This window comes from Solanum pennellii, chromosome 1 (genome assembly GCF_001406875.1).
Source record: "Solanum pennellii chromosome 1, SPENNV200".
NCBI classification, from domain to species: domain Eukaryota; kingdom Viridiplantae; phylum Streptophyta; class Magnoliopsida; order Solanales; family Solanaceae; genus Solanum; species Solanum pennellii.
In genome coordinates, this window is record NC_028637.1 from 2,504,731 (window position 1) to 2,531,872 (window position 27,142).

A 27,142-nucleotide genomic window follows, 5' to 3' on the forward strand; every position below is an offset into this window, starting at 1 on the left:
CAAATGTGTATATTGAAACTATGGGTACTAGATGATATAACATACCGTCAATGGGTTCAGTCGATTTCTATACCTTTAATGCAAATATATATATACACACACTATTTGAATAGATAAGAATTAATTTTAAACTTATAATGTAAACAATTTTTAGTAATAAGAACCTAAATGTCAAACCAATCAAATTTATATCTCAGATCCATTTTTTTGTAATAGCGCATCAATAATCTTGAAATCTTGAATTATACTATTTCTCCAATAAGTTGATGCGACAAAACAATAATGTAGCTTCACGAAATGCTCATAAAAATAGAAACATCAGTTACTAACATTTAAAAAAATTATATAATTGCAACGCAAATAAAAAAACCTATGACAGTGTCAATTGAAAGCTAAATGACTATTAATAGTAAATTACTTATTAATGAATTATCGAGTTACCTAATAATTTAAATATTAAAAACCAATAACCCAATAATTTAGTTTTATAAAACCATTTAAATCCCATAACCATTTTCGTAGTTTGATTTATTGATTGTTTCGACTATTGCACACCCCTATCGAATACGAAATTTAAGAAAATTAAAAAAAATATTTTTTTTACCAAAGAATCCTATACACAACACAAACTCTTGTGCATGTCAGACCAAAAAATAAATAAATAATAATACTAAAGAAACAGCTATGCAATATAGTTACCACTAGACTGGTGGACTGAATCTCTATATAGCTGAGCCAAAAAAAAAGAGAGTGAAAGAAAAAGAAAATCCTCAAAAAGCAAATGGGGTGCGCCTCCACTATGACTATCATTATTCTCTCTTGAAAAAGAAATTTTCATTAATTTTTCTTCATTCAGGTACCTCTTTTTCTCTTTCTGTTTCTTGATTTGTTTTGAATCTCAGATCTTTATGTTAAAGTTTCAATCTTTTGAGAAATTGGAGTTTGGGTGTGTGTGTGGAAATGGTGGGAATTCGAACTCTCACTAATAAGGTGAAAAGTTCGTATTGTTAATCAGATTCTTATTTTAAAAGTTTTGATCTTTTCTTGAATTGCATGTTTTTTTTTTTAAGTTGTGGAGTTAAGTGATAATAAGATTCACCATTACTCTCTCTTTCTCTCTTTTTGGTTCTTAATTTGTTTGGAATCTCAGATCTTTATGTTAAAGTTCCAATCTTTTGAGAAATTGGTGTATGGGGGGCTGGGGAATGGAAAGGGGGGGGGGATTAGAAGGTGGGAATTTGAACCATCACTAATAAGGTGAAAGTTCGTATTGTTAATCAACTGAGTTATTAAGATTTTCATTTTAAAAGTTTCAATCTTTTCTTGAATTGCATGGTTTTTTAGCTATGGAGTTAAGTGCTTGATATGTTTGGAATCTCAGATCTTTATGTTAAAGTTTCAATCTTTTGAGAAATTGGTGTATGGGGGGCTGGGGGAATGGAAAGGGCGGGGGGGGAGGATTACAAGGTGGGAATTCGAACCCTCACTAATAAGGTGAAAGTGAGTATTGTTAATCAAGTGAGTTATTAAGATTTTCATTTTAAAAGTTTCAATCTTTTCTTGAATTGCATGTTTTTTTAGCTATGGAGTTAAGTGCTTGATTTGTTTGGAATCTCAGATCTTTATGTTAAAGTTTAATTTTTTTTTTAAATTGGTGTATGAGGGTGAGGGTATGGAAATGGGGAGGGGATTAGAAGGTGGGAATTCGGACCCTCACTAATAAGGTGAAAGTTCGTATTGTTAATCAACTGAGTTATTAAGATTCTTATTTTAAAAGTTTTAATCTTTTCTTAATTGCATGGTTTTTTTAGCTATGGAGTTAAGTGATAGCAAGATTCACCATTACTCTCTCTCTTATTGTTTGGAATCTCAGATCTTTATGTTAAAGTTTCAATCTTTTTAAAAATTGGTGTATGGGGGTGGGGGGAATGGAAATGGGGAGGGGAACAGAAGGTGGGAATTTGAACCCTCACGAATAAGGTGAAAGTTCGTATAGTTAATCAACTGAGTTATTAAGATTCCCATTTTCAAAGTTTTAATCTTTTCTTGAATTGCATGTTTTTTTTAAAAGCTATGGAGTTAAGGGATAACAAGATTCACCATTTTACTCTCCCTTTTTGTTTCTTGATTTGTTTGGAATCTCAGATCTTTATGTTAACGTTTCAATGTCTTGATAAAAAGAATGTAGGGTTAGGGGTAGGGGTAGGGGAAGGGAATGAGATTACGAGGTGAAAGTTCATATAGTCAACAACTGAAATGTCAAGATTCCCATGTTAAAGTTTCAATCTTTTCTTAAATTGCAGGGATATTTTTCAGCTATGGAGTTAGGTGACAACAAGATTTTGAATGTGGGGTTGCTTTTAGTTGCAACCCTTTTGGTAGCAAAGCTCATATCTGCACTAATTATGCCCAGATCTAAGAAGCGTTTGCCTCCAGTGGTTAAGGCATGGCCTATTGTTGGTGGGTTGATCCGTTTTCTTAAAGGGCCAGTTGTGATGCTTAGACAGGAGTATCCAAAGCTTGGGAGTGTGTTTACTCTGAATTTGTTGAACAAGAACATCACATTCTTCATTGGTCCAGAAGTTTCTGCACATTTTTTCAAAGCCCCAGAAACAGATCTTAGCCAACAAGAGGTTTATCAGTTCAATGTGCCTACCTTTGGACCTGGTGTGGTTTTTGATGTTGATTATACAATTAGGCAGGAACAGTTCAGGTTCTTTACTGAAGCTCTCAGAGTTACTAAGTTGAAGGGCTATGTAGATCAGATGGTTACAGAAGCTGAGGTATACTAAAAAGAATCTGTTATCTTTTCTTGAATTTGATTGATGACATTTAGAGTTTGTTTATTTATTAATGTTTGCTTAAGTTTTAAGTCTTATATTACAGTGGACTCATGTCTGTGTGCTCTGATTGTGTTTCAAGATAATTTGACCTGTGTTACTGTTATTAAACGAAGATAAATGTTTATATTGGTCGCCTTAGTTGTTAAGATAATGTCCAAAGATCTTAGAAATCTTATGTTTCTTGGACTCTCCAAAAATGTTGTCCCACTTGTGTCTGGATCCTCTAAAAATCTATTGGAGGATCCTTCGAGCACCGGTTGAGTCTTTGAGAAGAGGTGGAAATATTTGTTTAAAGGAACTAGCATTTGCAACACCTTTTGTGTGAATTAGCCGAAAGGGGGGCTTCAGTTAATCACGCATGCACTCTAAGTTTCGGTTTGACCATAGATTTTGAAGTTGAAACTTAAAAAATTGAGTTATTAAAGTAGTAATTTTTCGAACATGAATTTGTGTTTGGACATGCGTTTTGCTTGGAATTTTTATAACTTTTGTGAGTGAAAGCGAAATCTCTCCCAAAAACCTGTCTGGACCAGTTTTTGGAACTTGATAATAATGACCAAACATCAGTTGAAGATAAATTTTCAAAATCCGCGGCCAAACTAGCAAATGCTAGTTAAGATGGAGAAGAAGTATGACGGATTGCTTTTATACTGTTTGTATAATACTTATCGACCTTGAATAATTGCAATTTGATCGATTGGTTTTGTTTTCTTCCTTTGACAAATGCAGGAATACTTCTCGAAATGGGGTGAGAGTGGTGAAGTAGACCTAAAGTATGAACTGGAGCATCTTATCATATTGACAGCTAGTAGATGTCTGTTGGGAGAAGAGGTCCGCAATAAACTCTTTGACGATGTGTCTGCTCTCTTCCATGACCTGGACAATGGGATGCTCCCTATCAGTGTTATCTTTCCCTACCTTCCAATTCCAGCCCATCGCCGACGTGACAATGCCAGGAAGAAGCTAGCAGAGATCTTTGCAAACATCATAAATTCTCGAAAACGTACAGGCAAGGCAGAGAATGATATGTTACAATGCTTCATTGACTCAAAGTACAAAGATGGACGGCCAACAACAGAGGGTGAGATCACAGGTCTTCTGATTGCTGCTCTTTTCGCTGGGCAGCACACCAGTTCGATCACTTCCACTTGGACAGGGTCATACCTCCTCACCAACAACAAGTACATGTCCGCTGTTGTAGATGAACAGAAGAATCTGATGAAGAAACACGGGAATAAGGTTGATCACGATATCCTTTCCGAGATGGAAGTCCTCTACAGATGCATAAAGGAAGCCCTCAGACTCCATCCTCCACTGATAATGCTTCTGCGTAGTTCACATAGCGAATTCAGTGTTACAACCAGAGAAGGAAAAGAGTATGACATTCCCAAGGGACATATCGTTGCAACATCACCTGCTTTTGCAAACAGGCTGCCACATATCTTCAAGAATCCAGATACTTACGACCCTGATAGGTTCGGCCCTGGTAGAGAAGAAGATAAGGCTGCAGGAGCATTCTCATATATTTCTTTTGGTGGAGGCAGACATGGTTGTCTTGGAGAACCATTTGCTTATCTGCAGATTAAAGCAATATGGAGTCACTTGCTGAGAAATTTCGAGTTTGAACTGATCTCGCCTTTCCCTGAAATTGACTGGAACGCTATGGTTGTCGGTGTCAAAGGTGAAGTAATGGTGAAGTACAAGCGCCGAAAGCTCTCTGTTGAATAAGCAGATAACATCTGCATGAATGTGGTAGTTTAAGATCATTTATGTTGGTTTGTTAAACCTTATTTCTTGTTTAATGTTGACTTCTATGTTTAATGTTAGTCCTGTTTCTCTTGAAGATTGCAATGACTAAGATTATATATTATTAGAGTATGATGTTTTACATTACTTTGTGTTTTCTTCCATTGGATTTTATCATATTCTCACTTACAATAAGTTAATTCAAACTGTACAGGAAGTTATCTTCTGAAAAGGTTAAAGTTTGCATTATATTCATTATGCAATCCACTATATGTTTTCCAATATATATAGGATGTATTGAGTGGAAAATATTTTTCGGAAAATATTTTCTTATTTTTCGTGTTCGAGGAAACCAAGTTGCATCGTCTCCTATCCACTCTCACAACCACCCACTCCACCAATATCCTCGTAGTTTTGTCTTAGATACATACATGTACGAAATATGAACCGAAAACTGAACCTTGATATACCTCAGAACAATACATTTTTGTTACCACGAGATATATTGGCAGCTGCCGATCATTTGATTGGACTGCAATTTGGAATGAGTGCACTTGACGATATGAATCATTTGAAAAATAAACGTAGTCGTTCTGTAGTTGCCCTTTTAGTCACAATTGGGAAAAGGCACCACTTGTAGAGTGCAAACACCTGCCATTATAATTTATGACATGCAATAGTTAATAGTAAAAACACAAACTTTATTTCTTAATAAAACTTATCAAAGTAAGCGTAATATTTGTCTGCGACTCTAACCAAGCAATCTCCGGCCCTTTGCCATAGACAGGATGTTAGTATTATCCAACTATCTCTCCGCCAACACTTGCCAAACACATCATGTTGTTCCTGAGAATCGAACTCATGACCTTAACTTCGACGCCTACAATTATGAGACGCCTTCCTGTACGTTATACTAGGTTATCGGTATCATACCAAATGTCAAGATCACAATATGGCAAAAGAGAATTGAATAAAACCTTGTTTATCATTTGGTGTATCCAATGAATGTTTTTAGTATGAAGTACTTTTGGAGAGTGCCTACTTACATTTAACTTGTTAATTTGCAAAAATATATTTGCTAATAGTAGAGCATAGGTTTCCATGAAATAAAGTTCTTTTTTTTTTTATAACAAGGGAAACCCACAGCCACTACAACCACTATCCTTTGAATGCTGCCAGGATAAAACCTCCGCTCCTATGCAATAGCTCACAAACCACATAGGAGAGATATCCCGCACCAAGCGACGAACTCAATCCAAGGGCAACCTCTTTACTTTTGCTGGCAAGGGATTGACAAGGGATTCCGAACTCGAACTCGAGATCTCTAACATGAAAGTCCCAAGCTTAAATCACTGAGCCACCTCAAAGGGTTCCGGAGGAAGTAGTATATGCTCATTGAATAAATCAATCTAGATACATGGAACTAAAGTGCCAAGTATCACATCAAATGCTGCTAAATGCTAAGCTAGTTATAGCCAAACTATGAAATGAGAAATTATCTCTATATATTATATCGATTTCAGCTTTAAGCTCGACTCATATCGTCATCACATTGGGTATAAAACTGTCAAGAACAAGTTTTAGCAAGGACTAGTAACTTGCTACATGTGAAGTACTTAAGCATTTTTAAATAAGACAACTAACTATTCACACGAAAAGGAAAACCCAATGTTTAATGCATGATAAAATTAATCAGGAAAACAGGCACATTTGCCCTCAACAATTCCACAGAATAAAATTTTAAAGAAAATCACTTATGAGCTACGGGTGGGGAATGCTCGGCATCCTATACACTCCCAGAGATGCATTGTTGATGAGAGCAACTCGGATAATATAGGTCCACGGGTAGGTGATGGTTAACCAGCAATGAACAAGCTTGTATGTTCGTTAGCAGTTTCCTGTACGCTACGAGATCTTTTCTTCCCCAATAATATTGATACCTACAAGTACAGCATTAACACCTTGTGTATGTCCATTACAACTTGTACAATATGGTCACCCAGCACTGTTGGCAACCTCTGCAGCACGCTGTCTCATCATCTCCATAACAGCAGCCCGCCGCCGAGAATCAGCTTGCTGTTGCAGCCTCCGAAGATGTTCTTTCAAATCTCTGTGAATGGTAATAGAGTTGCAATTTTATGTTGTGAACAAGATTTAGCTGATATCAACAGAGACTAATGAAACCAAGGGGAGACGGAGGGGGGAAAGGAGCGGGGGGGTCAAGGGGATTGCAGCAACATTAAAAATTATTTGTTCATTTAGCTGATATCAACACTGAGACTAACGGGGGAGACAGAGGGGGGATGGGGGTCAAGGGGATTGCAGCAACATTAAAAATTATTTGTTTACTTCTATAATGACATCTATTCCTATTACTACTGCTACTACCATCATCAGCCTCAATCTAGTGTGGTTTGGCTATATGAATTCTTAGTATGCATTTGACTCCATACGGGAACATTACATTCCAGTATTAAATAACTTGTTTATTACTATTATCAATTGCTGTTTTTAATAAGTGATTACAAGCCCCACTTATATAGGGGAGCTATAGGGGAGCTTCTCCCAATATTAATAAATTATTTACCATACAAAAGAAGTGACTGTGAACACCTATACCGGGAGGTAATAGCCAACTGACCTACCACCAAGGCTCATAGCATGGTGGTATTGGTGGGAGTTCCCCACACAATAGGTGTGTGTGATTTCCACTTCATTCTCATTTCCCCTTCCCCAATACCTAATAAAAAAATTAAAAGCCAACTGACCTGCATCGCGGCACATGACACTCGGATACTTTGCAAGCACGGGCATGGAGTTGAAGAAGGTACCACATTTTCTTACAGAGAACACAACCTCCTGAAGCACGTACTTTGCACTGTATACCATGGCGGAAAAGCCCCTTAACTTTCCGACAGTTTGGATATTGACAATGGGAAGAGCGGCACTGAGATGCGTGCACCAAGAGGTCAAGCATCTTCCTAAGCTGCAGAATCAAATCGCAAGATCATTTCAGACTTCATATGTAAGCATAACAAAGAGATTAGCATAGTGCAAAGAAATGTTTTTATCATATACAACCACAACCAGGATACACTAGGTTAATGCCTAACCCTGTGATGCACTGCTTATCCTGATGATATGGAGTCAATATAGAAAATGTTTACACTTGAAATTGACACCTTTGAACGGAGTCAAATACAAGAGTCTCCAGGGAGAGTTCATAAAAGTTTCTGAACAAAGTTCAGATGCTAAGAGCTTGTAGTCATGGCACAAAAAGAATAGACTCACATATGCAGATGACATGTTCATGTAAGTTAATGACCAGTATAGTTTCTGTAACTTTCAGTAGAGACAGTTAGGTGGCCATTTTTGGATTTTGTTTCTGTGACATTTTATCTTGCAACTTTTAGGCGTGTTAGTTAATATCTTACTAAAACGGGGAAAGAATAATATCACATGTTCCAGAGAAGTATCAACAGTCTCCACGTAGTGATTTTGGGAGAAATTAAACATCTCAAAAGATATCATATCATTGGAGGATCTCCTTTGCTTCTCCGCAGCAAGTTATGTCGACTCACAAGTCTTTTGGACTCAGGTGACTTAACAGACAACTTTAGCCCAAAGGTCATGATAGACTAGAATATCATCAATGAACACTACCAAGACCTTGTCAAGATAACAGTTCAAAAACCACGTCCATTAGATCCATGAAAGCTACCAGAGCATTTGTTAACCGGAAGTACATAACAAAAGCTCATAAAGCCCACTGAGCACAGGGAGAGCTGTTCTGACAATATTCTCCTCTTATTTTTAACTTATGGCTTGGGGGTGGGGGGTTGAGTGACAGAGAACAGCAAAAAACCACAACCAATATTAATGGCCACGGAAAATGCACCTGCAGAACTCGTTGTTGTCTAGCTTCTTTATTCTGAGCATCACGCTCAGCAATGGATGGGTGATGAGTTAACTTGTGAGGATGATCAACTCCACCATCCTTCTGATAGCAAGCATTACATACATCATAATCAGGACAAGTTTCACACCGCCAACCTTGACCTGTTTCTATGTCAAGATGACAAATATTGCAAGTTGTCACAAAAGCTGGTGCAGTGGGATTATGAAGGTGGTAAAGGACCATCATTGAGGAATGTTTAGCACGCCGCAGGGTATCATATTGGTAATGGTTTCCTTGACAAAGGCTCAAAAATGCCTGCCTTGTATCAAAAAACTCACTCTCAAGAATTTCATCTGGATCCTTTGTATCAGCAGGTACATCATCAATTTCAGTCTGCAAAAGTTAATTCCTCAATCATCAAAATCTACAATATAGCAACACTTGCAAACAAAACTTAAAAGAATTACTTACTGGATAAAGCATATGAATGTCCTTGTGATAGAGAGGATGCCTTTCTCTGGCTTCGAGTTTTTGCTCAACTTCATAGCACCTAAAGAATAGAAGTACAGATAAATGTTACAAAGAAAAGAATAAGATGCTAGAAAAATAAGAGCTGTCATCCTCAAGCGGGTTCTCTTTCATACTTATAAAGAATATAGCAAAAAGAACTGCAATTGCAGATAATTTCTTTTCTTTTTTTCCCTTTCATGCAGAGTAACTAGTGAAGTTAACTTATTAATCAAATGTGTCTCTCTTTCTTAGGAAGACCATACAATCCACATAACTTATTAAGCACTACAGCCTAAGAAGGGATAGGAACACCAGGAAAAGTGGCTTTCTTCACAAGATACCCCTTGGATAGCAAAGGTTAAGGTTATGGATCTTAGTATATGCCTTGTTTGAGCAGACCAGCATTCTGGAATCTCAACCTTCTATTCAGCCAGCAAGGAGGCTTGCTAAGAAAGATTTATCTAATTTCATAGACACACTAAAAAATACCTTAACAACATCCCATTATAAGTCCAAAATGAGCTATTTTACAAATTCATATCTTCTAAATACTTGGAGCATTACCACCACCTAAGTTGGTTAAGATAAAAAATTGTGTGCCTTTAGATCCTGTCTTTTTTGACTATAAATCAAGACAAAAGGTCGGATGTAATTATTCAGGACAAGTCTACTTCTGGTCATTCTTGAAAAAACAGAATATGCATCCTCTATATCCATATCTATTCCATGCTATTTAGGACAAATTAAATAATGTATTCAATAATTTATCTTTCAAGACAATTAGATAAATCTCTAAAATTCTAGATTCTCTAAATGTCACACTTATCTCTAAGTTATTTTTTTTCATTTGAACTTTACTAAAAATTGTGGAAACCATGTGTATGCAAGTTGTACGCCAAAAAGAAGATAACCTACACCAAAATATGATCCTCAACAGAAGAAACCAAATCATCAACACAAATAGGTACCTTTTGGGTACACCAAAAGAAACTAGAGACAAAAGACTATTTTACAGATTTACAAAGTTATGGACAACCCCTTCAAAAGTTCTATCTCTCTATTTCCATATAACACATAATGACTAAATAACATTCCAAGACCTTGAACTTCTCTTTCCCTTCCTGAAGTTCAGGCCCAACTATGGAACGCCTTCTTCATTGTGCCCGACATCATCCATAGCAATCCAAATCAATCAAGGACCACCCGTCCACAATCGCTTAGCTGCTTGACAATGCAAAAGGCGATGATCAACCTCTTCGCCCAAGCCTCTGGACATGAAGCACCAACCAATATGGGCGACTCTTCTCTTCCTCAGACTTTCTGCAGTCAAAATCCCCCCACCCCCACCCCCCAATTCCCTCTGTCCAGAATCATACAGCAAATTGACAATACAAAAGGAGATGATCAACCTCTCTGCTCGAACCTCTGCACATAAAGCAACCAAAACATAGGTGATCTTCCTCTTCCTTAGATTTTATGTCGTCAAAATCACTTCCCTTGTTACCAACCACACAAAGAAGTAAAGCTTCCTATGCACCCTGGGAAGTCGAATAGGAAATGTTTGATGCCTCTCTCTCCGTAGTAACCTCTCATAATAAGATTTGACAATGGACAAATCATCTCTATTCTCTTGCCATCTTCATACCTCGAATGCAACATGTGGTGTGTTCTCCCTGTACAAAAGTTCAACCTAGATATTCCTTGATCTCCCAATCCAGTGGGTTCTTCCTAAATCTCAAATTCCAGTGAACTTCCCTCATGAATAATACGAACTTGTTGGATAGTCGTCTCTCTTTTCCAAGAAACTACATATATATATGTTGGGAAGCACTTCCCTTAATCAATTCTCCATGCTACATGTGCTCCCAAGATAAAACCCTGCTTCCATTTCCCACCCTAAATGAAAATATTCCACTGGATTCTTCTCATCCTTTCATAATATACCCATCCATAAGTTGCACCCAAACGGGACTGAGATGTTTCTAGTCCTCTATCCCCCTTCCATCATACCATATTTTTCAGCAACCACCCCTCCATCCCATATCAAATCCACTTCTCTGGCAGAACTCTGTTGAAAACATTCAGATTTTTTACTCCGACTTTACCCCCATTCCTTTGGAGATGTAACAACTCTCCGGTTAACAAAATGGAACTTCTTTATATCCTCTGTTGTACTCCATAGGAAGTTCCGTAGAAATCTTCCTGGTCTAAGTATCATGCTACCAGAAGCATGCGGAAGTGAAGACATAAAACAGGCCCCCATTCAGTTCTAACCAACTAACATTACTCTTGAGAGATACCGAACCAGATGTAAGTGTACAAACGACTAAACATTAACATCACTTGGTAAATATCGTCTATATAGATCTTTACTTCCATCCCATTTTCCATGTGAACCTTAGATCAACCTCATCTCCTTTTTAACACCTTCAATCATCATAATACCTATGTATGAGATGGAAAAACCATCTTAGATGACCTTCCCTCATTTTATCCTGTATGTGTAACTCACAAATTTTACCAGATGAGACTATATCTAATCTGACTTGCACTCAACAATAATTTTTTTTTACAGTTTCATTTCTTTTTTTATATGTAGTCCTCCCCTGCTAATTGTCAACCTACCTCCGTTATACGTACATGGGAACAGCTGTTTGGAGTTTAGATGTCGCTAGTTTTTCCAATAAATGTATGGAAAATCACCTATTAGGCATCAGCTGATTTTGCAATGCGCAGCATGCACAAATGTGAAACTATATTGCAAAGATTAGCAAGTTCATGACCAAGAATGAGTGGTCTCGTAAGGTCCTGCTTTGAGAAGACTATCATTTGTATTGTGTGTTCTACCCTTGTTAAACTTACTTCAGCACTCAAAGGGTGCCTTTTAACATTACAAAGAAAAATATGAACCCCAAGGTTTTGGCGATTTTGTTTCATGGATATATAGCTTAGTGGTCACTTAAAAATTAAGTCCCTTTGGATAATCAATCAGAAGACAGAAAACGACACTTTGTTAAACAAGAAAAAAGACAATCCTGAGTACTTTTTTGTCTAGCTTGTTTTTTCTCTGTTCTCATTTCAGATGAGAAGAAGATTACTTGTAGTTGATTCACTTTCAAGTGTGTAATAAGCATGACTCTTAATTAGAAAAGTTTTTACAACTCTAATAAATGAAATGAGAGAGGCAAGAGTCATACTTGTCGCAAAGCTGAAAATTCTTGCATTGTTTGCATACCCAACGATTACCGGATACCATCAGAATACAGCAATGAGTACATGCATGCTGCAAATGGACCATAATAAAATCTTCCTTCATTGGAGAAATAGTTTCACCAAGCTGCGACAAGTAGAAATTTGTGAGGACACAAAAGTATGTATACATAAAAGGAGGAGGTTGATAGTCCATCAGCTTTAAACAAAATAATTTTACAAATAGTCAGTGCTTGATAAGAGAGTGGCAATATATTCCAGAGGAGTATTTACAGAGGAAAAATACTAAATAGTTTAAATAGTTCAAAAGGCTGCAAGCCACAAACCGCGATGTATCTTTTGATGAATGCACAACACATATTAACAGCAAAATCAGTCAACAAACATTCATAGAGGAAGTAGAAGAAGGTTAGGAGTAAATAAAGTGTTTAGAGGTTAAAATTACTTTGTGCATTAGAAGTAGATAATTAGATGCATTTCCAGAATGATCAGATTAATAAAGATGTCTAGAGGATAAAATTACTTTGTGCATTAGAAGTATATCCTTAGTTGCATTTCCAGAAAGATCGGATTGACCAGATGCTTTAAGAGCTCTTTTTGATATGGTCTTCTTCATAGCCCCCTTCTTATGATGTTTCCTCCCATCTTCTTCTTGTTGAAGTTGAAAAATCATATCCTCTGCTGCACCAGGCCAATAGTCTCCATCAAAATAGGGCAGGCGAGCTGCAGTGATTTTAGCTTTACATTCGCCTGTGGTGGTGAAGAAATGGTCAAATAAATTTGTGAGATCCACAACAATCTTTTCCTTCACAGCTTTTCTTAACATTGATAAATACCTGCATATAAGAAAGTGAACTAGTCAAGAACATATACCCCAAAAGAACAACATTCACTCACCCAAGGATTTAATACTGAAGGACACATTCTAAGAAAAAAACACGTCAAAAAATTATTAAGCTCACCACTCTCTGAGTTTGTCAGATTTTGGGGTTTTCTGGATTTCTGGGTGGCAATATAATATATAATCTTCACCCTTCAGTGGAGGACAAGCCCATATATAGCAACTTGAGAAACCACGCTTTTTGCAATATTCTAAATATCCAATCTGGAATGATCAAAATATAATAAGAGAACTCTAAAAATCAGTAATACAGATATAGAAATCAACAAAAAAAATAATGGCAGAAGAAGATCACCAAAATTTCATGGTACACATAAGTGCGAAGAGCCTCGCCAGATGCAGCTTTGATCTCAGGCCTGAAATATTTGACAGAATCTAGATACGAGAGATAAACACGACGATGATTTGGTTGTGCGCATTCAGATCCGAATTCCTGAACATACATGCCAAAGAGGCACACTTCTACACCCTCAATTTTCTGAAATAACAATAACACCTGAAGGATGCAACTTAATAGTCAGCACTCAAATCCTGATCACCTAATTGCAAGAGAAATGAGCTAAGAAATGACAGACAGAGATCTTATGACCAAATACTTGACCTAGAACCGAAGACAATATAGTAGAGTGTAACAGTTGCACAGAATTTATCTAGCCGATCTCAACTAGCTGACCAATTGATTTGTTACATGTACCAAAGAATAATGAAAAGAATTAGTCCACCAATTTATTCCCAAGACAACCATACCAAAATTAAGCTCCCAATCCAATTATTTAATTATTTCACTAATGTATAGGCTTCCCCCAAATAATCTCTTCATGACAGAGGTGGAGCTATTACAAAGTTCAAGGGTGCTGAGGCAATATTCAGGTCAAGGAAAAATGAACAGATATGGAGGGAACCAAATAATTTCACCTGTATAAGGCTCTTATCAAATGCACATCAGGAACACATAATGAGGCGCATGTTAGTGACATTACAGAGATGTCTCTCGTACCAATGATTTATCAAAAACAATGTCTCACAAACCAATAATCTGATCTACTTTAAACGTAAGAATATACGGTATTAACACATTTCAGTTTCACTCAATCATTGCACCCAAAATATCAACAACAATTATGTGACGACTGGATAGCATTTCAGAGAAACTAATTACAAAAGTTTCTTAAAAAAATTTAGTGCAAAAAAGATATGAAAATGTATAAACTTCAACCAAACCCCTTATCGTATCTGAATGTTATACTATATCCTTGAAAACATGCATTCATTTAATACAAAAGCATTTATTATTTCTTTGTAAATATAAGAAAATGTACATTATAGAACATAGTGAATGATAATTAAATTTTGAAGAAAATAAAATAAGATTAAATTAATTCTATAATATCATAACAGAATCATATGATTGAGAAATATGAAGTTGGAAAAACAAACTCCGAAAAAGGATCTCAAAGTATAATTTAAAAGAATGTGGCTATCGTAGAGACAAGTTCGGCTTGCTTTGGTTTGTTTCACAACAAAGACATCCAAAACTTCAATCTTTGTTTAATTCTGTTTTCACAACCAAACAACTCTATTTTGTAGTAATCAAAAGAAGGGTCAAAGTGTACCTTTGATTTATATGGGAACTCCAGCGGATAGTTCTCTTCTTGAAAGACCTCAAGAAACCTTGATTTCACTTCTAACTTTTTGTCTACTGATGACACAACTCTTACAACAAGCCCTTCAGCACCGGGAACCTGGAAATAAAAAACATATGCAGAAGGTTAACTAAACATACATAAGTGAACCATTGCTGCCTAACATATCAATAAACAGAACTTGGAAGAAACACCCGAACAAGACATCTTTTCCAAGAGGAAACAAATTTCTATATTTATTAGGAAAATTGTTAAGCAATTGAGACGGTGCAATCCACAAGCTAATTTATATCCCTACCCAGGATATGAATGAAAGCTAATATTTGACACAGTTCTTAATATTCTCTAAAATGAATGTTCCATGAGGTTATCCAACTCTCCAAAGGAAAACATAAAACTGCAAAATGTGAGGACAAGATATTTTACTCTTTTTTTCTGAAAAAGGAAGAGCAGATATATTATTTATGTCACTTTTCTTTAGAAGGCGGAAGCTGTTCCACGGTCTGGACTTGAGCATAAGCAACTATTCTGGTCAAAGAAGTGAATGCAGCATCCACCATAAAGACCAGTGTGAGTTTTATGATGTTTAGAATGCCAATATTTATCATAGCATGACATAGAGCTGTTTTAGAATCTATTGTATTGGGGAGGGGACTGCCTTGATGATGACTATCAATCAAACTATATCTAATTTACGTATCATTCTCTTATGTTAAACAACGAAACTTTAACATGATGGCTGTAGTGATCAAAACGCAAGACAATTCACTTACCTCATCATAACTTTTTCCTTCACGTTCTGCTCTTTTTTGTCTATCATCCTTCAAAACCCTATCTAATCGAACCTCAATATGATCACTGAGACATGTGCGAGGCAGATCTTTGGCTCCAAGAACAGCACTCTGTGGTAAGGGCTTACGCTCACCTCTTTCAACCTCTATAATATAGCAATTGGGACAGGTATACTCGGCTTGACCACCATCATTCCTCCTACCATTGAACAATGCACAAATCTGATGTTGCCAAGCTTCACACTTATCACATTGAACCCACTGCACAAAACAGTAATTTTTAATTTGACAAGACAAAAACTATTTAAAATTTCAGAACAATGAAGAGAACATTGTGAGCAGCTGAAAAAAAAGTGTAGAGCAGAAATTTTCAATTTGTTTCTTCAAAACTGAGATCTTCTGAAGTAATCCAAAAGGTAAGACAATTACCCATTCTTCAGTCTCCTCGTCGTTTTTCTTTTTCTCCATCCTCGCCTTCGGGATAGTGGTCCCATCAACATTAATGGTGTCTCCACGAGCCTCATTATAGCATGGAATGCAAAAGTAGTGTCTAGTATCACCAGTTCCAATGGTATAATACATTGCATTTCGTTTAATACGAGCACCACAAGGAGTACAATATATAGGTGGAGGTTCAAAATTTAGCTTCTCAACTGCACATAATTGACATGAATTTTCACTCATGGAATGTTCCATTGCTTGATTTTTTTCTGCTTTTGCTTTGGTCTGTCAAGTAAAAATGAAATCAAAATCTCACTCCTTGAAATGATAATGTAAACCGATCAAAAAATCAAATAAAAAAATGTCGGTAGAATATATTCCACAGATACTCATATAATGCTGCTATGTTCTCTACCACGTACTGATGAAAGGTAAAACTAAAATTGAGGCTTTAAATGTCTTTTAAAACATCAATCACCCACTCATTTTGAAACACAGATAAAAGTGGCAGTAAGTGTGTATGCTAGACCCACAAACAATAGCATTCAAGACAGACCTGGCCAACCCATCGCCTCAGACCAATAATGTGTTCTCGGACTTGCTCTGGGGTGAATAATTCAGTCATTGATACACCCTTTATTGTAGGCTTCCCAGACTTAGATCCACTGGTGCTTTCAGAGGGTGCTGACATATTTTCCTGTTTAGGCTGAACAATGTCCATTTCAGTCTTAACATTTTCCTGTTTCACAAGACAAGCTGCATTACTTGATACAACAGAATCACCATCAGACTTCCGAATGCAGGAACCATCCAAATTGTCATTTCGTATGTCAATACTCCTGGGACTGACTAGCACAGCCTTAGCAGGAATTTCCATCATTGCGTCAGTGACTTCAGATTTCATTGCCACAGCATTGCCATGCTGTTCAATGGGCTGGGCATTTTGGGTAACGTGAGACTCACTGGCGGTAACTGACATAAAACAATTTTCAGTTTCCACGATAAGAGATTGAGAAGGTTGCTCAATCTTCGGGCGCTTAACTGAATACTGTAAATCTTCTGTTTGAACTGGCACTGAACCCTGCTTGGCAGTCAACCTGGAAGCAATCTCACCGGTACCATAGGATCTACAAGTACCATTAGCAGAAGATGGCATATCAGAATTGCAGCCAGGACGAGCAACTTTCTGTTGTGCCCGTACAAATTTCCTGACAGGAATGCAAACAGGACAGTTTAGATCTCTGCAACGTCTATAGTGATTAATTAAGTCTCTTGTTGCAGGGCAACGAGGATATTGACACTCAAAGGTGCTGCATCGTTCCATATGCTTCACAAGTTTTTGAGCTTTTATGCAATTCTTCTCTGCACATTTCCCTTCAGGAGCAGAACATCCACGTGCATGAGTCAAAAACAATAGCCACTTCTGCTGATTGAAATACTGTCGTTCACGAGGAAGGTGATTAAATCTGCAGATGGAGCTGCTTGCGTTATTGGTGGCAACTGCTCCATTACCAACAGGTTGACCGATCGGTGATCTCTCAGTGCATAAATTATTTGGATAAGCTTCCTCTTTCCTGGAAGTTCTCTGATACAACTCCTCTTGCACATTTTGCTTATCTGAGAAGCTACCCGGTATTTGACTCCCATCTTGCGACTTGGAATACCATTGACCCTGAAATACTGCATCTGAATGAACCCCATTAGAGAAAAAGCTGAAACGACTCTCAGAATCAGTAACAAACTGTTGTAAATTCAACAATTGAAACATTTGTTCTGAAGGCTGAGACACTGAAAAACAGATATCCTGATGACTAGACGAATGAGGGAGCAACTGAGTACCTTTAGAATGGTCTTCAATAGAATTTGGCTGAAACTGATCCATGTCAGAGAACTGAAATTGCTCAGCATTGACCCGGGAATGTTGAGCTTCATCATGATTTCCATGCTCAGACTTTACCTGAATACCAATATCAGAAGGAAGCTGAGCTTGAGCAAAAGCATTGCTCCTTGACAAAGTTTGGTGCTGCTGATTTTGCAGCTTCTGTTGGAGTTGAGGTTGAACAAGTTGATGTTGCTCCTGGAACTGCTGAGGTGGCTGTTGAGAATGTTGATGCTGATAGGAAGATAAATGGTTATCACCCAGTGAATGCTGGGACTGATAGTTCATTTTCGTTGACTGATCAGCTGGTTGAACCTTTACATTTGGCATTTGCCCAGAGGCAGTCAAGTTTGACTGATTGGTAATCAACGGAGAGTTTGTTCTGGAGATGGACTGTAAGGCTACAGCACCCGGTTTTTGATTATTCATGACCATTCCCACAGAAGAAACAGGAAGACATAAGTTTCCAGACCCCGAAGTATCTGCATGACTGATACCATATCTATCACCTGTCCAAAAAAAAATTGAAAAATTCTCATATATTATTTGAAGTTTGAAACAATCCGACCGCAGGAGTTATTTTATGGGCACTTGTTGAAAGTGGGAGCACCTTGCATTAATGGTTGATGCTGTTGATCAAAGTGCTGCGGCAATGACTTTGGGGAGTTCCCATACGTGGTTGCTGATATATAGCCCTCAGATGCTGAACCATTCACCAAGTGCAAATTGTTTCCAATCATTCCAAGTCCCCCTCCATTAAGAGGCCCAGTTGACTGTCCATAGGATCTATTCTGAAATCCTGACCTGATTCCACCACCCACATGGCTGCCAACTGTATGGAGTATACGGCTGTTTTGAGCAGCAACATGCTGCTTTTGTTGCAGAGGCTGTGAAACATTCATGGAATCAACACTAGGAAGTGCAGCAATACTATTGGTTGAGTCCAAATTCAGGGAAGACTGTGCGTTAGTGTTGCTATTCAAATTAGCACCACCACTGGCATTAAACCCTGGAGTGGGGATCATTTGGCTTGTCATTCTTTGCCCACTCATTGATGGTACCAAATTATTCCCACCCGAACTGACCAAGAAATTGGAAGTTGGCTGTTGATATCCATTTGTCAAACACCCTGCAAGGATAAGTACAGAGTGAAATAAATCCTTAAATAACCTAGAAAATAATAATACCATCAGCAGAACTAAAAGAAAAGCAAATGTACCACTGGAAGACACATTAGCCATTGGCAAGAAGCTTCCCGCAGAGGATGCAATGGTACTGCCAGCAGCCATGGAACTGTCAACAGATGATGTTCCAATCAGGGCTGAATTCGCACTTTGTGTCATGCCTGGTGTTGGTATCATTGTACCAATGGAGCCAGAAGAATTAACACGAGGGAATCGCTGGTTCTGGTTGTTCATCCGGAGGCTTTTAATCAGGACATGTAACCGGTTCTCCAAAGTTGCTTGATTCAAATACTCTTCCTAATAACATTACAAGAAGCTAAGTCAACAAGCAAAATAAATAGAATGTATTTTCATCATAATACTTTCTACGAGTCTTTTAGCTTTATTAGAGATTCTTATGCTAGTAGGAAATATAGAGAACTTCTAGTACTTCCATTTTTATTGTTGTTTTGTATAATGTTGGCCTGAGATGATTTTAAATGGGGAACATCATCAGTAGTATTCATATAGCCAACCCCAACGTGTTTGGGACTGAGGTGTTGTTATCTTTGTCATCGTCTTCTCATCATAGCAGAAAGCCGTAAACAACTACATAAAGAACAGAACTGAAATAGCAAACCTTTGATGAAGCACTTTTAAACAAGCCCTCCTCCAAGCGTTTAACTATATCCATAACCTTCTTTGGAGGTTTCTCATGGGATTGCTGCCGCTGCATTAGATAATCGTAGCTGAAAAGCAGCAATGTTTCAATACTCTCATCAGTTCTCACCATCATAGAACATATCAGAATTTGCAGTACAGTCAATTTCATAATTAGTGGTTAAAAGATTCCAAGTGGATTTAAAAGAAAAATGAACAACAGAGACGCGCATCTGTTGGGACTTGGGATAAGCTTAGCAGAGGAAACATGAAATTAATGAACATTTAGGCAGAAAATAAAACTATTTACTTGGCTCACAGAACATCCAGCCACTAAATGAATCATGGAGTCATTAAAAGCACACAAATAATGTAAAAAAAATAAAAGTTCTGTACTTTGGCACACAGAAAATAGTCAAATACCTGTCTACCAAATTATATACTTCTTCATGTTATCAGCCAATAATTGGGAAAAATAAAAAAACAAACTGATCAATTGTTGCCCACGAATTGAATAAAATAAACACACACCAAAATGAACTGACCATACCATCAGCACAGTAAACATAAATTTACATGCATTTTAAAAGGGCTAGAACCTCCCAAAATCCAGGAATCAACATAGTATATCCCATGCAATCAGAAAAGCAGATAGCAAAGTCTCTGAAAACTAAAAGAGTTCATGAACAGTGCCTCAATGTTCTCTCCTTCATCCTTCTTTCATTGTTGTATTTAAATAGGAAAACCAATATTCTACCTATCTGAAGTTAAATACTCCCTCTGCCCCTAATTACTTGTCCACTTTTAAATTGGCAAACCTAAAACAATGATTGACATAGTGAATTTACCATTTTACCCCTATTTATTGTGAAGTGGATGAATTAATAACTTGGGATTTTCAAGAAGTTCAAGCTTTTGCAAAGTAATTAATTGAGGTATAATAGATTAAAAAAGTTGTCCTGCCTTGATTTGTTAAAATGGACAAGTAATTAGGCAGGGGCGGACCCACATAGGAAGTATCGGGTGCTCAAGCACCCATTAACTCTGACGGAAATTTTGTATATGCTTATGGAAACTACTAAAAATAGATATAACCAATTCGTGAGCACCCACTAAAACAAAAAGGGCTGACGGGTGCTTTGGTTCACAGAGCAAAGTTAAAAGCTTATGTTGAAACCCTCAACTTTGACAGTTCGAATCCCAACGAACTGAATTTCTTTTTTCTTTTTTACTCTTCTTTTTATAACTATTTATTGTTATTTGCTTGGTTTTTTTGTCCTTTCCGATATATTGTTTTTCACCTTTCTATTCTTTAATATTTCATTTACTAACTAAACTACAAAAATATAAGTTTTTATAAGGAAACCCTTCTTAGCAAGCAACTTTACGTTAAAGGAAGTGAGCACCCATAACTTTCAAATCCTGGATCCGCTACAACTAAAAAAGAAAAAGTGGACAAGTAATTAGGGACAAAAGGAGTATTCACCCTAGAAAGATCTCACAACCAACAATTAAAATTTTATACTAACCAGAGAGAACAGCTTGCATTGAGGCACCTCTCAAAACGTAAGTCAGAAGAGAGTCATATAGGAGGATCCGAGCAAAAGAATTAAGTTACATATGAATCAAACAACTAATGATCCCTCCTGTCTTCCACTCTACTAGGTCACATTTCATTCAAATAATAAATACATTGGCTTAAAAGGATGTTCTAAATCTAGAAAGCTAACTTGCTCGGACACGGTGCGAGTATTCGACATAGGTGTGGATCCGCATGTCGGATCCTTCATGCTTTTAAGATTCAGGGATATGGATCTAGATACGGATACGGGTGCGGGGATGGGCAAAAAAAACTAAAAAACTAAAAATATACATAAATATGAGACATAATGGAAAACTTACAATTACCATCGAATGGACCTGGTCTAATTTGGATTAAATAAAACTCTAATTTGAATCGGAACTATTTCTTTTAAATGGTAATTGTTTCCATTTCGGTAGAACAGTACAAAGGTTGTACTGAAACCCGTACTTACATAAGGAACACTAATAATACCGACATATCATTATAATGAGTCTTACACATCAATGATAGAGACGGTATCATTAGAGTAAATTTGATTACACCAAAAACACAGAGTCAAAATGCAATTCAATTTGAATCGAGTATTTTTCATTTAAATAATACTCTAATTTTGATTTTATTATTCATAGAGGACTCCAAGGGACATGGTCTCACTCATGTTATGGATCATTATCCATGTCCAAAATATCCAGCCAAATTTAGCCCAACATTACCAAATCTAGCCCAAAACCATGACCGAACCAACCCACACCCTCTTTCTTCAAACCACCATGTTTACCCACCCCCCACCCCCCTTCTCCAATCACGCATAGAAAGAAGAAACCAGAGAGACAAAACGATGAAGAACCCTAGTGTAGTTCCAAAACGGCGCCGCATCTCCTCCCTCACAAATTCATACACCAAAGTGTGCTTAAAACCACGCGAAGATTCTAGAAGCTCCTCCACTGTACATTACTCTAATTTATCAAGAAAAAACCTCTGAAGGACATAAAAGACTAGTATAAATCACTATGTAGCTGGAAAAATTGAAGGTATTTGTTTTCGATCTATTCAAATCTTCACTTTGAGATATCAAATTTTCAATTTTCTTCTCTGAATTGTTGGTCAACAAACCCAGTCTCGTTTGATCGGATCCGACACCGATCTCAAACCCTTACCCATGTCACTGTCGTGTCAAAACAAGTGCGGCACTGAATTTGCCGAGGCTTAGCTAAAAGTTATCACCTATCAAAAAAGAATTCTCCAAGTATCATAGTCTGACTAAATGTCAAATGCCGAGGAATCAACATGATTTGTCACTATTGAGAGGCAATACATGGAAAAGCCTAGGCAGACAAATGAACAAGATGCTACACAGCTAAGTTGCTCGCACTCTTCACTTCTAGTGTCGCACCCGTGTCGACACGACATGGGTACAGGTGTAGGATCCGTGTCCGATTTGGTCAATCAATCTGGGTACTTTGACCAAATCGACGAGAAAAGTGTGGATAATTTAAGGATTTCTATCATCATAGAAATACAAAAGCTAAGATGAAATTGAAGAAAATGGAATAGCTTTTATATAGAAATTTCTATGTCACTCCATTTTTCTTTAATCTACTTTGCAGGATTCTCCTCTAAGTACTCCACAAAATATCACATAATTTAGATTTTATAACTCTATTTTTAGAAATTTTAATTATTTTTAGGCAAATCCCCGCACCTGTATCCATACATGGGACCATATCCCCGAATCTTAAAAACTAGATCACGAAGGCCCGTATCGGACACCCGCTTTTGTCGGAGTTTTCGGGGTATTGCTTACAACTAGAGTCCGAGCAACTTAGCTACACAATTTATAGAACATACGTTATTCTCATATGACCTCTTATATATTCTACAATAAAACAATATTTTCTTCTAAAGGTGAAGGAAAGCTAGTGGCTCATCAACTTTGACAAACTAGTCTTCACAATATTAATAAGTTAGTCACTGACGGCTTGCTACTTTAGTTTATCTGCACCATCCAAATCTCAAACCCTCCCTGCCAAAGGCAACAGCATAATGGAAGGAAGAAAACACCTTGGAGACATTTTAATGGATGCAAAGAACATACTTTCTTACATCTTATTTGATATAAAAATCCGAGCTCTCGAGAAATCAGGCTCCATATTTAGCACATTGCTATGGACAACCGGATTTTGCATCTGCATAGTAAGAGGATTTCCACTCTGCTGGGGTAGCCCAGGCAGAGAAGTGCCACTTTGATTTGGAACCTGCCCTGAGATCTGCCCGGACATATGCTGCAAATTCATTTTTATCTTGTATCCTTCCAAAGAACATGTACTTCATAGCACAGACTATAAGCATTCCATCAAATAGATGAGAATCCCACACTTACTCAGCTGGGTAGGCATTATATTCATCCAACCATTTTGCCGCGAAATAAGTTTACAGTATCTGTAATACTGCAGTCAAGACAATACCAAGAAATAAGTTAAGACTGGTTTGCCTGATTGATCATTGCATATATAAGTACATTTGGTAACAAGACCATCAAAAAACCATAATACACTAGTACACTATAAATCTATATCAGGGTAATCACTGTCCAAAAGGAGCTAGCTAATTAGACAAAATCAATGTGAAAAAAACTTAAGAAGAAAAGACTGTCGAAATAAAATGATACAGGAAAAGAATGGCACTAGCGACGATATTGAATCCTCAACTCTACATTAAAAAACTGAGTGGTTTCTTCTCCTCAATTCAGTTTGGAAAAGAAATATATAGGTGTAAGAACAAAGAACATTCTAATCTAATATCCACTTGCATTTTCAGACCCATGGATCAACAACTACACTCATCTATTAATGAAGCTAATATTACACTCCCCAGAATCCACTTGACTGAGTTCCTAAATTTCCAGCTTGACCTCAACCAGACACCAAAATGAAAAGAAAAAGGGAGCAAGCTTCACCAACTAAAGACATGTTAAACCATTTTATTTTATATATCAACCAATTTGTAAGGTTTAGAAATTAACAAATTACATTCTTTTCTGATTACACTGCATTTTCAGACTCATTGATCAACAAACTACACTCATCTATTCCGTGAAGCTAATATTACAATCCCTTACTTGATTAGGTTCCTAACATTTCCAGCTTGACCTCAGCCATACCCCAGAGAAAAGAAAACTGGAACAAGCTCCACCAACTAACAACAAAAACAACATATGCTGTGAAATTGCAAGTGGGATCTCGGGAGGATATAGCTTACGTAAACCTTACCCCTACTCAAAGAAGTAAAGAGTCATGTTTCCAAAGTACCTAGGCTCGAGTGCAGCTATCTCCACCAACTAAAGATGTGCTAAAATCATTCTATTTCTATACATTAAAACCATTTTTTAAGTTAAAAAATACCTGAACAAACAAAAAAGTGAGTTTCTCGGTAAGGATACCAAAAGCCCCAATTTTTCCCAGCTAAAATCAGCAACAATAAAACAACCAAACTACAATTTGAGCATAAATCCAAACGCAACCACAAATTATAGCATTTTCAATTACATTACGACAATTCATATACCAAATCTTCGAATTTCATAAAACATTACCAAATATTAGCTGTAATTCACCAACGTCCGATTCCAGCTGCCTCTAGCACAGAAGAGAATAAAATTAGTCAAAATTAACGAGCCGTAGAGATCAACAGCAATAGTAAATGCTCCGATGAAGGTGGAAATGACGGCGGCGGCGGTGGAGGTGGCGATGACCGTAGTTCCGATGAGGTAGATGGCGATAACCAAAAGAGAGTTCAGAACCGGGAGATGATAGAGTCAAAGGGTCGAATTAGGAAATCTTCAGGTACGGAGGACTCATATATATATAAGGGGTAGAAGAGTAATTTGACACACGACAATTTGTTTCCTCTTTTATCAATTTTTTTTATTTATTTTCGATGAACTATTACTTCATCCTTAACCTATAAGTTAAGTTTGCAATTCTTTTAATACATCTTTTTTAATAAAATACATTAATGTTTTAATGGATATTTAATACAAATTATTCGTATTTAATTGTCTATTTTTAATTATTTCATTATACAGTATGTGTGTTAATAAAAGGAGAAAAAAAAACTACCCTAATGCGTATTGTATTCTCCGCTTCATCTTTGTTCATCGTCTCTACAATCACTCGCCCTTTCACTCTAATTACATTTTTAGAAATCTTAGATTTAATCCTTTAGGTTAATTTCGACAAGTGTTCACACTCTTTATTTAGTATTTCTTAGAATAAATTTCAGATCCAAATTCAATCCCTGAAATTTTAAATGAGGTTCTTTGAATTTTACAAAAAATTGTCATCCATTTTCGATAATTTTTTCCTACTATTAATGAAAATCATTTTTGTTGATTGTGCGCGTGAAATCCACCTTTCTCACGTGGAAATTGCAACCAAACAAACTTTCATCCATTTACACGTCAGTGCCACGCAGTTATTTCCCAAACCTAAAAACCTAAAGTCCCTTCATTTTCCCCCAGAACACTTTCGGCTCGAAGAAGAAGAAATCAATGAACAAGATAACTTCGACATTGGAACTTCATGATTAAGAAGAAATCGGTGAAGAAGAGATATATTTTGATGATCAACTCCAACTTATTAATGAAGAGAAAGAAAAAAAGGAGAAATAAGAGAAAAATGGGAGAAATTAGGATTAAAGGGGGAAGAAAAGCGTTGGTAGGTGGTTCAAGGATTCACATCCGCGCCTTCAAAACGTCTTCATGCATTCAAGCGACGTGAGATTACATTTTGTGACACATCAGCCCACAGTATTTAAAAAAAATAAATTGTGGGCTATCCAAGAATCAATAGGAAAATGACATAGTTAAGATACCTAATGGGAAAACCCTAAAAAGTTTAGGGACATGTTTATGAAATGGTACATAAATGTTATCAAAAGTTTATTTTTGATACACATAAACAAAAACACAAACATATGTTTATATTTATATCAGTTGTATGTATGGTTTTTTGGAGTTAATGATTGTGAAAAATATTAAAGTGTGTTGTATGTGTTAGTTACACTATATATCTAACAAAATTGTATGTGTTGATATAGTTAGATCGACTGAAAATATAATGCTCCTAACAAAAGCGAAGTTAGAATTTAAAGTTAATTAATTTGAAATTTTAATTTTATTAAGTTACTAGGTTCTATATTAATAACTATGTACATGTTTAATGAATTTTAAAGATAAATACAATGTTTGGGCTAAAGTTATTGGTTCAGTCGAATTCGTATCTCAAATTTTAGCTTTAACCACTAATTTTAAACGAACCTATACAATTTCAAAACACTTGTCACATATAAATCATAATTAGACAAACTATAATTACTAATGCGATTGTGCTTCAAACTATAATTACTTATATTTTTTTGTTTACAGAAAATGCTTTTGAATCCAACATTAAGGGTCAAACCAATATTAACTCGTGAAATTAGTAATAAATAATTAAAATATGTTTACAATTATGTATGTTGTTAATTTGTTAAAAAAATTATGGTTATATTGATTGTAATAGTAATAATTGTTGTGTTTTGAATCTTATATATATATATAACTCTTAATTTACACATATATTATATTCCATTAGATATTATATAGGTTCAGTTCGTATATCATGTCGAATCTTCCTATCATATCTTTCATTATATTTTGGTTAATATGAATTCATCTAAAAATAGGTTTGTAGAGCACACTAGCAACATATGAGATGATTTTAGGCATCAAGTTTGTTTTCTTTAGATATATAATTGCATTTTTTAACTTGTTAAATATGATTTTCTCCATAAATTATCCAACCTATGTGATAAATATATTTTGAAGTTATTT

At 36.4% G+C, this 27,142-nt stretch overlaps 2 protein-coding genes across 5 annotated transcripts; one reads left to right on the forward strand and one right to left on the reverse strand.

Annotated features, from left to right (window-relative positions):
* Window positions 1–696: 696 nt before the first annotated feature.
* Window positions 697–4,736, forward strand: LOC107003288 (sterol 14-demethylase). 2 transcript variants are annotated; one of them, XM_015201597.2, is made up of 3 exons: window positions 697–856; window positions 2,304–2,783; window positions 3,573–4,736. In XM_015201597.2, the coding sequence occupies exons 2-3, from the start codon at window positions 2,319–2,321 to the stop codon at window positions 4,569–4,571; spliced, it is 1,464 nt and encodes a 487-aa protein (XP_015057083.1). In that variant the 5' UTR covers window positions 697–856; window positions 2,304–2,318; the 3' UTR covers window positions 4,572–4,736. The 2 variants fall into 2 exon arrangements, with proteins under 2 accessions (XP_015057083.1, XP_027767828.1); XM_027912027.1 differs by lacking the exon at window positions 697–856 and adding an exon at window positions 889–990.
* Window positions 4,737–6,070: 1,334 nt separating this feature from the next.
* LOC107002595 (histone acetyltransferase HAC1-like) lies at window positions 6,071–25,092 on the reverse strand. 3 transcript variants are annotated; one of them, XM_015200689.2, is made up of 18 exons: window positions 24,863–25,092; window positions 23,374–23,717; window positions 19,666–19,774; window positions 19,082–19,343; window positions 18,473–18,991; window positions 17,823–18,371; window positions 16,540–17,663; window positions 15,972–16,268; window positions 15,525–15,803; window positions 14,722–14,850; window positions 13,404–13,604; window positions 13,170–13,312; window positions 12,731–13,043; window positions 12,195–12,334; window positions 8,959–9,037; window positions 8,488–8,880; window positions 7,358–7,575; window positions 6,071–6,699 (listed from the first exon to the last, which is right to left on the reverse strand). In XM_015200689.2, the coding sequence occupies exons 2-18, from the start codon at window positions 23,562–23,564 to the stop codon at window positions 6,585–6,587; spliced, it is 5,061 nt and encodes a 1,686-aa protein (XP_015056175.1). In that variant the 5' UTR covers window positions 23,565–23,717; window positions 24,863–25,092; the 3' UTR covers window positions 6,071–6,584. The 3 variants fall into 3 exon arrangements, with proteins under 3 accessions (XP_015056175.1, XP_015056166.1, XP_027767831.1); XM_015200680.2 differs by having other exon boundaries at window positions 16,540–17,669; XM_027912030.1 differs by lacking the exon at window positions 24,863–25,092 and having other exon boundaries at window positions 16,540–17,669; window positions 23,366–23,503.
* Window positions 25,093–27,142: the final 2,050 nt, after the last annotated feature.